At 41.2% G+C, this 13,781-nt stretch overlaps 1 protein-coding gene across 4 annotated transcripts in view; it reads right to left on the reverse strand.

Annotated features, from left to right (window-relative positions):
* Nucleotides 1-13,781, reverse strand: part of KIAA2012 (KIAA2012 ortholog) — an 85,006-nt gene that overhangs the window by 28,185 nt on the left and 43,040 nt on the right. For all 4 annotated transcript variants that reach the window (XM_072121209.1, XM_072121208.1, XM_072121207.1 and 1 more), the window contains exons 10-12: nt 13,050-13,238; nt 9,931-10,068; nt 4,620-4,676 (exon numbers count right to left, since the gene is read on the reverse strand). In XM_072121209.1, coding sequence (XP_071977310.1) covers nt 4,620-4,676; nt 9,931-10,068; nt 13,050-13,238 — 384 coding nt within the window. The remainder of the gene's footprint in view (nt 1-4,619; nt 4,677-9,930; nt 10,069-13,049; nt 13,239-13,781) is intronic.

Below are 13,781 nucleotides of genomic sequence, written 5' to 3' on the forward strand. Positions count from 1 at the left end.
CCCTTCCCCCAGCGCTACAATCAGAAGCTGGGCTGTTCAATAAGAGAACAGTTAAAATTTATCTGCTTTTTGTCAATTTGCAAAAGGCCTGGGAGAAACACAAAGGGCTGATTTGAGCAGCCAAAGGAGCCGAAATATGTAATGGAGTTGGGTTACCCCAACAACCCAACAAGAAGCAGACACTGGGTAGAAGTCAGACTCGCAAAGGAAGCTCAGTAACTTGTGTTTCTTTACCTAAGACCCAGGAATGTGACCTGTATTAACTCTGTTTCTTGTACTCAGTGATACTAATAGGTTTGGACAAGGTGCGTGGGAAACATCAAAGGGCAAAACTGCATATTTGTGATATTCACAAAAAAAAAAAAGGAAAGAAGCGCATAAAAAGGGAGATGGAAGACGGAAAAAAAAATTGCTGTCTGATGCAACATCATTTCAGGATCACTAAAGTCTAATAAAAAAGGAAAAGAAGACTAGGTAGGAGAAGTCTAGGCAGTGTAAATAGTCTCAGAGTAGTGACTGCTCATCTGGTAGAAGGAGTAACTGCCTCCATCCATTACTGAAGAGAAGCTCACCAGATGTATAACCTCATGCACTTAGCTGTTATGGCTAGTGGATATTACAGCCAGTCACACATTGCCTGTGCAGGAATGGTTGCATTTATAAAATGTGGACTTGGTGGACCCGCCAGATTGGAAGCAATAATGATCTGCCACATGGAGGGGGTACCTTAAATGTCTAATGTACATTAGCAATACATAAACAACTTTCTTGATACTAAATTACTCTGTAGGGTGTCTGTCAGACACAATTTGAAACTTAAATCCCGCGCGCAGTCCGAATCAGTCGGATCGTCCGATGGCATGTCCCCAAATTGTGTTGCATGGAAGCCAGCACAACTGCGTCAAAAAAGGATCACGTGCGCCAAAATCCCAGCACAGACACTTCTTAAATACCTGTGCAAGCCATGTAATCCCCGAAAAAGCACTTTAGCTTGTATTAACTCAGTCCCCAGGACCATTTTTGTTGTGTACTTATCATTATTAATAATAATCTTATATTATAATAATATAATTATAAATAATATTATAAATACAATATTCTAATATAATGATAATTAATTATTATTTAATGTATTTTCAATAAAATTGTGTTTTATGCAACGTAATTGCGTATTTGCTCTATGTTTCATGTTTTTGGTATTTTTAAGCAATTTTAGAGAGGCCATACATACTATTTAGTTTGCGTAAATGTTTACATGACAGCTAAATATACTAATTGGGTCCAACATTTTTTGGTTTGTGGATTTGTAGGCAGGTGAGCATTTAGGTGCACAATATCTATTCCAGTTTTACTACCCAGTGCCAACAAAATCTTTAATAATACAGGCTTAGGAATATGAATTTATTACATGTAACAAGTCGATGTGTGAGTTAAAAGCAATTCCATTACCCATCTAGGAAAACCTATTTGGATATTTGCGTTCCCAGATTTCTTAGTGAAGCAAGCATGACCTATAAGGACACATGCCCCTATCCTTATAATGTTTGTTACCAAACGTTTTAGGCTGTTTGTCACTCCATGGAAAGTAATACATCTCTCGTAGCGTTAAATGTGCCTGTGTACAGAAATTTGGTTATTCCACCTTTGAACTGAAGTGACAGAACAGAGGTATAAGGCTGAAGGCAACAAACCCGGGAAGGAAGCAGATTTATTTAAACAAATGCACGAGGACCAATTAGTTATTGCTGGAGAGAGATCGGTAATCACTTCAACATGCGCTAAAAATCTGTCCTGAAAAACAGGGATGAAACGCTGATCTGTGATGTCAGGATTACCATCTGCTTTATTGTTTCCAGACATCTAGAGGAATTTGACTTTTTTTCTTTTTTTAATTTAGTTACGCCTGTTACAACCACAGGGGCACAATAACAATGGTCTTGATGTGAGACTGTCTGAGCATGCTCTCTACAAAGCTTTCCAGCCTACTCTCAGCAGCTCATTGTCTCAGTGCTCAACACTCTGACGGTCTGACCTTGAGTCATTCCATTCAAGAAATGGAACATTGTTTATTGCTCCTTGCAACCCTATAACACGATCATTCCATGTGTGATTTGTTTTTCTGACATGCCCACTACATAGTGTATATAGCGAAATACAGATGTAATACTACACATAAATCTGATGATTTTGTTATATTTGGGTCAATTATAATTGTTAGTAGTTATCTCAACACACTCTAAAACTTGTCCAGATTGGTGGAAAGTTTAAGTGGAAAGAGAGAGTCCTAGTTTCTAAAAATCAGTCTGTGGTGCAACATGACATTGGTGGATGGAGCGAGCGCGGTGTCCCAGATGTGCTCAAGCGGATTCAGGTCTGGGGAACAAGCAGGCCAATCTATAGCTTCAATTCCTCATCTTGCAGGAACTACTGATACACTTTGGCCACGTGAGGTCTAGCATTGACCTGCATTAGGAGGAAACCATGGCCAGCACACAAGCATATGGTCTTACAAGGGGTCTGAGGATTTAATATCAGTACTTAATGGCAGTCAGGCTACTTCTGCGGAGCACATGCAAGGCTGTGCGACCCTCCAAAGAAATGCCACCCTACATACCATTACTGAAACATTACTAAACCGATCATGTTGCAGGCAGCAGTTAGCACTCCACAGCACCTCCAGACTCACATGTGCTCAGTGTGAACCTGCTTTCATCAAGAGTACAGGGCGCCAGTGGCAAATTTGCCAATACTGGTTTTCTCTGGCAATTGCCAAGCATCCTGCATGGTGTTGGGCTGAGAGCACAAGCCCTATCTGTGGAGTTTGGGCCCTCATACCATCCTCATGGAGTCGGTCTCTAACCATTTGTGCAGACACATGCACACGTGTGGCCTGCTGGAGGTCATTTTACAGTGTTCTGGCAGTGCTCCTCCTGTCCCTCCTTGCACAAAGGCGGAGGTAGCCATCCTGGGTTGTTGCCCTCCTACAGCGCTCTACATGTCTCCTGGTAGTACCTCCAGCCTCTGGATACTACACTGATGGGCACAGCAGACCTTCTGGCCATTGCTCACATTGATGTGCCATCCTGGTTAAGCTGCACTACCTGAGCCACTTTGTGGGCTGTAGAGTCCATCTCATGCTACTATGAGAGTGAAAGCACCACAAACATTCAACATTGACCAAAACATCAGCCAGAAAGCATTGATACTGAGAAGTGGTCTGTGGCCCCCACCTGCAGAACCACTCGTTTATTGAGTGTGTCTTGCTAATTGCCTGTGAAATGCATTGTCAATCAGTGTTGCTTCCTAAGTGAACAGTTTGATTTCAAAGAAGTTTGATTTACGTGGAGTTATATTGTGTTGTTTATGCATTCTATTATTTTGAGCAGTGTAGGTGGAAGTGCTCAACAATTGATCCCCAGGTTATAAACACTATATAGAAAAAGTATAGGAACACCTACATATTACAGTTTGTGGTCATTTCTGCCCATTCATACAGTAGAGCACTTGTGAAGTTAGACAGATTTGGAAGAGAGGGCCTGGCACATAATCTCTTTTCATAATCTTCTTTTCTCAAAGTTGTTCGATGGAGTTGAGATGAAAAAAAACTCAATGCTAGTCAAATCTAGTTATGTGCTTTCAAACCAAACTCACCCAATCTTTACGGGCTTAGCTTTGTGCACTAGGGCACAGTCCGACTGCAGCAGAAATCAGTCTTACCTAAACTTTTCCCACATAAATGGAACCATACAATTGTCTTAAATGTTTTGGTCAACTGTAGCTTTAAAGAGGAACTGTCACTCCCCCCAAAATACCCCTACCTAATATGTCCCCCATCATCCACCCTCAGTCCTATTCTAGCAATGACATTTAAAAAAATTTAGGTTGGCAAAGTTAGTTTTAATCGATCCGACCTTTTACCAAAGGTAATCCTGTCCCCTGGCAGTCGGCCGTATTCATGAGGGGGCCAGCCGACACACCCCCTCCACGCCCCTGTCAGCGGGGACCTGTAAGAATAGTGGGCAGCAGTGAAATGGTACAGCAGTGAAGAGCCGGCAGTGATTGCCCAATACATGCGCTGCCTTTACGTTGGCTTTCAGAAGTGGATATCAAATAAGCATTTAATATGAACCAACAATATTAATTTTAACTGTCTTGAATCTTCAGAAATGTCTTTATTAATTGGTTCAATTCCACTTGATTATAATTTGCTTACTGTGACCACTTTTGTTGACCCTGATTGGCATTTTGGAACCAACTACAACAATGGGCCAGTTTTCCAGAGCCTCTTCCTAAATGCCCAGGGTAGGGAGGCCTTATGTGAAGAGGGAGAGTTATAGTGGATATCTGGTACCAGTGTTCTCCCTGATCACGGCACATTGATTGGTCCATGTACGTAGGGGAGATGATCAAGTTAATAGATAAAGCTGGCTTTTAAGGTTATCAAATTGGCATAACTGATGGCAGAGAAGGTTATTTAGCTGGTATTTTACACTAATGGCATTGCAAGTGTTATCTAATACTAGAATACTTACGAACAACATGTGACAGCACCATTAATTATCACTCACTGACGCTTCTTACCTGATACCCAATTATCTCTGCTCTGCAGCATCTCCTACCTTTCTCAGAATCCTGCTGACTTCCAGACCATTGTTCTTCCTGACCTGCGGATTCCTCTGGAAGGCAATGGAGAAGTCACAGAGATAAGAGGGGATTATAATGGAACATGGTCTTAATGAAAAGCACACTCAAGTGACATCATTCATGTAACACTGATTACACATTGTTTAAACCCATTAACACTCAGTTCACATTGTAGTTTAAGGATGTCAGGGTATCATTTGATCAGTACATAACAAGTAGAATGTCAAGTTATTAGGAAGGAAAACATGGATAAGACGTTAAAAGTAATTTCTAGGTTATCATTATGACTGAACTATGGCAGTAGAGTGTCATGGAATTAAAGGAAATCTAACAATTGATTTCATGCATTATGAACCAAACATAACTTGAGAATGCTGTAGATACACTGATGCAGGCACATATCTTGTTTTCTCCCTGTGCTGAGTGGCTTTGCTGAAAAAACAATTATAAAATTATGATAATGAGGCTTTGTCACTTCTGTGCCTGGCTCAGTGCTTCTCCTCTCATATTAAAGGGATATTCTCTTCTGGGCATTCACATTCAATTTCATTAATCTGCCATTTATAAACATTTAGATGTTATCAAAAGAAATTTACCTGTGTGAAGAGAATTTCTCATAAATGTAGTCTTATGGTCCCTTAGAAACAAGAATGTGTCCTTGGCTATGACCACGTCTGCTAGAGAGATTGCACAAAGAAACAAAAGGATTTTGTATATGTAATGTCCAGAAGTTACTGCAGGTCCCACCGCCATCCTGAAGTAATGATCACTGAATCTAAGTGGTCAGACAGGACTCAATAGCAAATGTCTGGCCACCGCTGCTAGACTGCAGGGTGGTCGTAACCGAGGAAGCCATCTTGTTTCTAAGGGACAACATAGCTACATTTATGAGAAATTATCTTCACACAGGAACATTTTTTTTTAAATAAGATCCAATTGAAGAAAGGTTTACATATGGAAAATGAATTAAATTAAATGTGAATGCCCAGATTGGAATAGTATGCACTGCTCGAGAAAATGATGTAATCACTGTGTTGTGCCTGACAGGCAGAAGTAATCAATCGCTGCACCCCCCCCCCCAGGTGCTGTGTATGAGTGATCCAGCAATTCAGCTTTCCCAAGGTCTTGTATGTTAAACAAGATATGCTTCTGCATTAGTGTAGCTACAGCATTCTCAAGGTATGTTTGGTTCATAATGCATGAAATCAAATGGTAGTTTTCCCTTAAGGAACCCTGCAAGATGTTCTGTGGGCAAGTTTATTTGGTCTAGGAGCCATTAGCGAGGAAATCTGCTCCTATCACCTCTTACTTATGTATTTGTGTGTAATTTCTCTTTTCTTCTGCAGTTGTTCTAGAAGAGATTTACATTTATGCTTCATTACACCTAATTTTGCCTCAGTAACGCAATATTCTGGGATGTTCCAAAAGAAGACAACCTCATTCTTGAAGTGTTTAATACATACCAAACATTTCCAATAAATACCATGTGGTGGCACATGATTGCACTCCCTCCCCCCCATTTTGCAGCAGTTACATTAAGAAGCCTAGGTATCCTTTCGGGCGGCAGCACCCCTAGTCAAAACTATGAAAGGTAGAACCTGGTGTAATTTTGAGTAAAAAGTATATATGCATGGGGCATGAATGGGGGGGGGGGGTGCACCGCCATGTGGCAGAGTGCAAGAAATTGTGATTATTTCAGTGCTTCTACAACAGAAAATGCCATAGAAACACTAATAAATAATCCCCATATTTATGAAGCCTGGCGATTCTTTTGGTCAGCAATACAGTTGGCTATAGAAATTTTTTGTTGTGTCATAACATGTGTATTTTTCTTCTGATCTTCTGAGCCGGCGCATACAGCGTGCGCATGCCAAAGATTGATGGCGGCTGTTCCTGCGCAGCTTCGGGGAACGAGAAATGGTGAGTTTTTGTTCTTTCCCGGAGGGACGGTCAGTGTAGCTGGAGGGGGTGGATACAGTGTGTGTACAGGGGGGGGGGTAGCTGGAAGGGGAGGGGGCAGTGTAGCTGAAGGAGGAGGGGGCAGTGTAGCTGGAGGGGAGGGGGCAGTGTAGCTGCAGGGGAAGGGGGCAGTGTAGCTGGAGGGGGCAGTATAGCTGGAAGGGGGGATAAAGTGTGTGTACAGGGGGTGGGAGGGCAGTGTAGCTGGAGTGGGGGCGCAGTGTAGCTGGAGTGGGGGGGATACAGTGTGTGTACAGGGGAAGGGATGACAGTTTAGCTGGAGTGGGGGGGATACAGTGTGTGTACAGAGGGAGGGGGGACAGTGTAGCTGGAGGGGGGACACAGTGGGGCACATTTACTAAGGGTCCGCAGCCGCAAATCCGTCGGGTTTTTCCCGAATATTTCCGCTTTGCGCTGTATTTCACGGGATTGTGGCGCACGCGATTGCTTTTTGGCGCAATCGCGCCGACTTTCGCGTGACAGAAATCGGGGGGCGTGGCCACCGGACAACCTGAAGGATTCGGAAAACCCGCAGAATTTAAAAAGCCATTTGTGTCGCAAGATCAAGCACTCACATACACCAGAAAAAAGCAGGTGAACTCCGGCGGACCTCGGCGCAGCAGCGACACCTGGTGAATATCGGCGCACGGACCTTAGTGAATCCCGGCAGAACCCGAATCAGTGTCGGAGAACCCGCCGCTGGATCGCGACTGGACCGGGTAAGTAAATGTGCCCCAGTGTGTCTACAGGGGGAGGGGCAGCAGTGTGGCTACTGGAGGGCGGCCCATGAAGGGGCTTACTGAGGCTCTATCCCTCAGGGGCCCACTAAAACCTGGAGCCGGACCTGTGTAGACATTTATGGTAAATTATCTTCACACAGGTAATTTTCTTTATATCATGCAATTCAAGAAATATATATATATATATATATATATATATAGGGATAATAAAGCACTCATCTGTTGGTTCACATTCAATTTGGAGTGCACTCTCTTTTCTTTTGGGATTATTATTGTCTGGTGTGTCAAGACCAGTATTTTGGGGTTCTGCACCCACAGTTTTGTCATGCTTTTTGGTGCTAATTAATAATAATTTATATATAAAAATATATATTTCTTGAATTGCATGATATAAAGAAAATTACCTGTGTGAAGATAATTTACCATAAATATATATATATGATGGATTATTAAATGTGTATGTCCAAATGGCAGAACCCCTTAAATTTTAAAATAATGCTCTGTACCTGTTGGAATTAAAATAAAAAGTTTACCCACCTTACTCATTTCTCCATTACCAGTGGCCACTGTTTACAGAGCACCAGTGGATGTCATCAGTGATGTTCTATTATTCTGTTATTGCCTTATGACCCCTGCAGCCAGTCACAGGCCTCAGCAGCGACTTTAGGCACATGCAGAATGTCACTGCTGAGAACAGTCACATGCTGTTTGCATTGTTAAAAATGAGTTGGGGAACCCCTCTAACAAGGAGTGTAAATATGCTTCATATGACGGTACTCCTCTAAAAATGTCATCTAATTTTGTACGAACAGCAAATAATCTGGGACCTACTGCTATGTCAATACAAAGATGGGGACTAAAAGAAACTGGAAATTATGATAGTAAACATTATGTACCGTACATTGGTGGCTTTGGCTTAATTAACTACGTAGTAATTACAGTTGTGTTTACAAGTAAAGTAGTGTTAAGTGGTGAGTCCATAAAATATAAGTCTAAAGCAGATCCCCCAATTAGCATCCTCTTGTAAATAATGTCATAAAGCAGAGGGGAAAAAAAGTCAAACATACACATAAAGTAAAAAAACCTGCATAAAAAAGGAAAATCCTATAATAATAACAAACACCTTGGATATTTTTGCTTTTCAGTTTTTTTTTCCCTTTTCTGGACATCTGTCTGACATTCACCCAGTCTTGTATTCTTTGCTCTCTGCTGGGACCTTTGTCAGCGAGGTTTGTTTTTCTTCCTGACAATCACAGTGTGATGGAGTCAAGCCTGCAAGTGTGGACTATTGATTTAGTCTGGAGCCGATGGGTGGAAGGGGCAAAACCAGGGGCTGACGGTTACGTGAAAGCTTCAAGGGGAAGGAGGGGCCGCTTCTCCAACCAGTTTCACCACTGAAAACATAAGGGGAGTTTTGAACTTTTCTCTCCCCCGTGGCTCAGAAATCACTAATAAGAACCTACTGCGACCCATCAATGTCTAATGAACTTCACTTTCCAGCCCTCTTTTCACTGGCCATAAATCAGTAATGTAATAATATTTCAGTTTCTAGTTGGCTGCCTGTATAGTCCTTTATCCCTACAGAACATAATGCTGTATATTAAGGTTATTTATGCCCTGTGGTTGAGAACTTTCCCAGTGTGCACAGAATAGTTGCTGTCATACACAAAGTTTTATAGGCTGCAACAAATACATCTTAAGCAGTGATTGCAATACAATCTCTAATATGCAACAAAGGGTTAATCTGCTTGGAGTACTACAGCTCCAGGACAGCCTGTCACAGCCCACCAGAGTAGTTCTATAAATGGAACACACATGTTTATACATCTGCACTTGTCAGCACCCCCCAAAAATCAGCCTCCTTTCTATTAGCCCATCTTTTTCATGGAGGACAACAACAGATTAAGAACCAAGGTCGCAAAGTACAAATATTTAATAGATCTTTTAGTCTCTAACAAGACAAGAGGGTTGTCTTTTTTATACAAATGTACATTACTTATGTTAGAAATAGATGGCTAGATCTCTGACCCCTTTACGTGCTTGACTACAGAATGTCTCTCTAGGAGCAGATCTTATTCTGGCAGATCCAATGCATCCATGGATGGATCTTTATTTTAATAGGGATAAGTGATTGCAGGGCCTACCACTGCAGGAAAAACATATTCCTAGACATGACCAGGGACACTATAAAGCATGCCTTGCAAGTGCATGGGGATCCCATATAGTGATGGGATGCAAGTTCTCTTGGCCCAATTAAAAAAAATAAAAAATCTCATATGCAGAAGAGGGAGAAGTGGGAGCCTACTCACAAGAGGGAGAAGTGAGAACCTACTCACATTCCCTAAACTCATTCTATAAACTGTATCTGTGTCCTTGGAACCCTGATAAAGTGTAACACTATTGCAGAACAGAGAGCAATAGATTCCTTTATATTTCATTTGGAGCAGAGTTGTGGATTAGGGGGGTATAATAGCCCCATAATGGCTAATCTGGCCCTGAACATCAGGTCAAATCAATTTATATTCTTTAATATAAATGTTTATAATGTTTTAATACCAATGTTTAAATGTTTTAATACCAATGTTACCTTCTCCTTCTTCCTCAACAATGAAATCAAAACGAATGGGAATGTCTGCATCCCGCGTTGCTCCCATTAGAGAGAGGCACACTATCTCCCCATCCGGGCCCATTATAAGGCTTCCCACAGAACTGCCTTTACAGCACTCTGGAAACAGAGGAAACAGAGGTACAGATTAATCCGTTATAACCAGCAGGTACAATAGAATGAATAAACAAAAAAATTATAATGTTATACACATACATAAAATAGTACATTTTGTTATCTTTGAGTGTAAATAGGGAGGTGGTAAGGGGGACATACGCAAAGCTAAAATGTAACCTTTATTAAATCAATTAAAACTCACACTCAATAAAACCAGCTAAGGATAGATTGGCCATATTATTATAATAGAATGGATCAGTAGTCTACCATATCCCAGACAATTATGGGGTAATCTAGGAAAGAAGCTTTAAAGAAAATCTACCATCAAAATAGTCATGATAAACCAGTGACACTTACTCATAGATCCAGGCACCATGACTGTGGTAATCTGCTTATATTTGTTATCTGTGGCCTCATTCCCTCTAACATCAACTTTCACAATTATGGTAATGAGTTGGAGGGGTTCTGGGAGGTGTTTTCCCCCAATTATGTCTTTTCACTGGTTATTACAACAATCAGAGCAGCTCTCCCTTCCCCTGCACTTCCTGCTGCTGGTAGATTGCACAGGCAGAGGAAGGAGGGAGAGAGAGGGGGAGACTAAAAAAGGGAAGCCAGCTCTTTTCAGTGAGTTGGATCATCCGGCTCTGCTCACTGAAAAGAGCTGGCTTTTCTGGCCCTTATTAAATATAATATAGGGAGTCTCCATTCAGGGGTAAAGTCAGCCTAAGGGGCAGGGTAAACTGAGCCACTGCCTCACTGCCAGGAGCCGATTAGTATAGGATGATTTTATTAGAAATAGAGGAGAGACTCCAATAAATGTCAAATGTCCTGTCCTCCTTCCTGGCCTGCCCCTCTTTAGTGTAATCAGAAGCATATAGCTAAACAGTTCACCTCTCAGGTAGGAGCTGGCTGCCACCATTCACTGGAAAGAGACGGTTCTTTGTGCCGACTTGGTCGCTAATAACCCATCACTATGTTATAGTCAATGTAATAGCCTTGGACCCTGCAGCACTGAGGGGCTCTGGAAACACCCACCAGAGCTCATTAGCATAATTTAAAAGTTTATTTTAGGAGGAAAGTAGCCATGGAAAAGAAATATAAGAAGATTACCACAGTCTGGACCTACTGTATGGGTAAGTGGCCCTGGTTTATCCGTGCTTGATTTTTATGGTAGATTTCCTACAATTATGTTCCCACAGTGTAATTACAAGTTAGAAAATTCCAATATATATTTTTGCTATGGAATCCATGGCATGAACATAAGGTAGAACCAGGACCACATATGGTGGGACCATAGAGTAATATTAATAACACATCATAGTCTGACAGTCTAGTGGATATTTTGCAGCTGGGGCCCAGCATCACTGACATATTAAGCATAAACATTTTGGATTCACTTTGGTGGTGAATTCATGCCAAATCTACCAACCAACAAATAGATTTGCTCATCTCAATTTCTGTGGTAATTCTTAGTTTCTAGGTGATTCCCATTATATTTATACTAAAAGAAAATGTGCTAAATATTCAATGTGCTGTGTTTGTTTTTGTTGGAAAAAATTCTCAGTTTTGACCCAATGCTTATGGGAAGACAAATTGAATGAATAGGGTCCTATTTGGAAGTCTGCAATAGGGCCCTGTCTCTCCTAGTTACACCACTGTTCACAATACACTGGCATGTGTGAGAAGTCATAAGTGTATACATGTTTTCAGCCTTCTAGTTATCAATCCTTGAAAACAGAAATCTTAAATGTGTTCCCTGTGTACCTCCGAATGAATGGAGCACCTGGCTGTGCATGGATGGATGCTGAATTCACTTAGGAAAAATGCAAGTAGAAAAAAAACCCGATACAAATACTAAAAATGCAGGTAAAATACGGCTTGTCAATGCTTTGAACTGCAGGTATTTAACATGCTATTTAAGGCCAAACCAAAAACTTTGTGTGAAAATGGCCAGAGGAAATACGTACGTACATAAGGACACGGGGGCCTATGATGGAGTGAAATACACCCTCTAATTGTCAAGCTAGGGAGTCATGGGATCCCATGCCTCGCATGCACCACATGCCAGCCAAGGATGACATCATAGTCTACTGATATGCAAGTAATAACACAATGCGTAGAGCAGATCCTAAACCAGGGAGTTGTCTGGGTCTTATTAGAACAAGGGTTCTCATTTTCACATTCTGGTAATGACATCACTGTGATTTTCCATGATAGTGGCTGCTACTTTCCTGCTATCAACATGCAAGACAAGGAATATTTTACTGTGAGCTCTTTGTTCCTGCATTTCTTGATATCCAAATGGATACCCACTATTTATTAGGTTGTTAAACCTGCTAAACAGGTTACAAAGCAGTTGCAATTTAATACCAAAATAGTGATCTATCCATGGCAGTTAATATATTATCATGCTATATTAAATATATATTTTATCATTTTTTTCAAGATTTCTGAAAATTACAAAGACAATTTGATAATCCATATAATGTAACATAAAGTTATGTTATCAATGAAAGTGGCAGTTATTTATCATATGATGATAATGATATGCTATAAGTTCTCCGCACCCCTCTTGCGTACCTGATATATGAGTAGGCTCCGCACCCCTTCGGCAATTCTAAACCAGGCCCTGTCTGACTTAAATCGTACTTTTGTTTGCCAGGCTATGGTTATTTGCGGAGGCACTAGGGTAGGAGTGCGCGATGCTGGTTTACTCCACCATTGGACATGCCCACCTTTACATTCCTCCACACTTCACACTCCTTTTTGACACCTCCACATTTGCCATGGAGGGGGCATAAAGTAAGAAACAAATCACAATTTCAGGGCTTGTACATCAGAAAACCGGCATGCAAGACCTGATAAATATCCCCAGTGTGTCATAGGTAGCTCACATAAGGCAAGTTATTACACAATATAAAATGTACAATGCATTTCGTTTTATAAGATTCTGCAGAACCCTGACCATCACCATGTTAACTTACCTTTGAGTTCTTCAGGGAGCGATCCTCTAATGATACCGGTGGGCAGACCTTTTGAGTTTATTGAACTGGCATTATTGCTGGCATTGGGTGCCTTTAAATTCGCCATGCTGCTTTGGTTTCCAGGTCCCTTCTTGCCATTTATTGGGGGTAGTAAACCTAGTGAAGGCGCTTCTGGGGCTAGATCCCCATCTTGTATAATGAAATAATGACAAAATGAGACAGTTGGCTGTAGACAATTTAGCACATTGATTTGACACATTTATTTGGAAATTCTAATTGTCATTATAGACATTTCTGACATAACCATAAGACATCCAGTAAATGTAGGATCATTGGCTAAGCCTAGTTTTTCCTGGGGAGCTGACCTAATCTGGAGGCTAGTATGGTCTTTTTCATGGAGGATAAAGAACAGTGGTCCCCCAGCATCATTTTATAAAATACATATATCTTACAGAAATGTCTCACACACATAGGCCACAAAATAAACTAACTGGTCTCCTAAGCTTGGAAAATAAGGAAGATGTATAATACAACTAGCACAAAAGGAGACCACACTGATCTCCACAAGAACATAGAGAAGTAATGGGGTCAACTTTACGGGCTGGGCTGCTTTTCTATGCAGTTATTTAAAAATGTATGTCTTCCAGTCTACTAGTAATTGCAATTATAGCATTTTCATTATGGGATGGATCACTGTATAATGATAAGATATTAAGCCAACAGTCTGGGATT

This window comes from Engystomops pustulosus, chromosome 8 (genome assembly GCF_040894005.1).
Source record: "Engystomops pustulosus chromosome 8, aEngPut4.maternal, whole genome shotgun sequence".
Classification (NCBI taxonomy): Eukaryota; Metazoa; Chordata; class Amphibia; order Anura; family Leptodactylidae; genus Engystomops; species Engystomops pustulosus.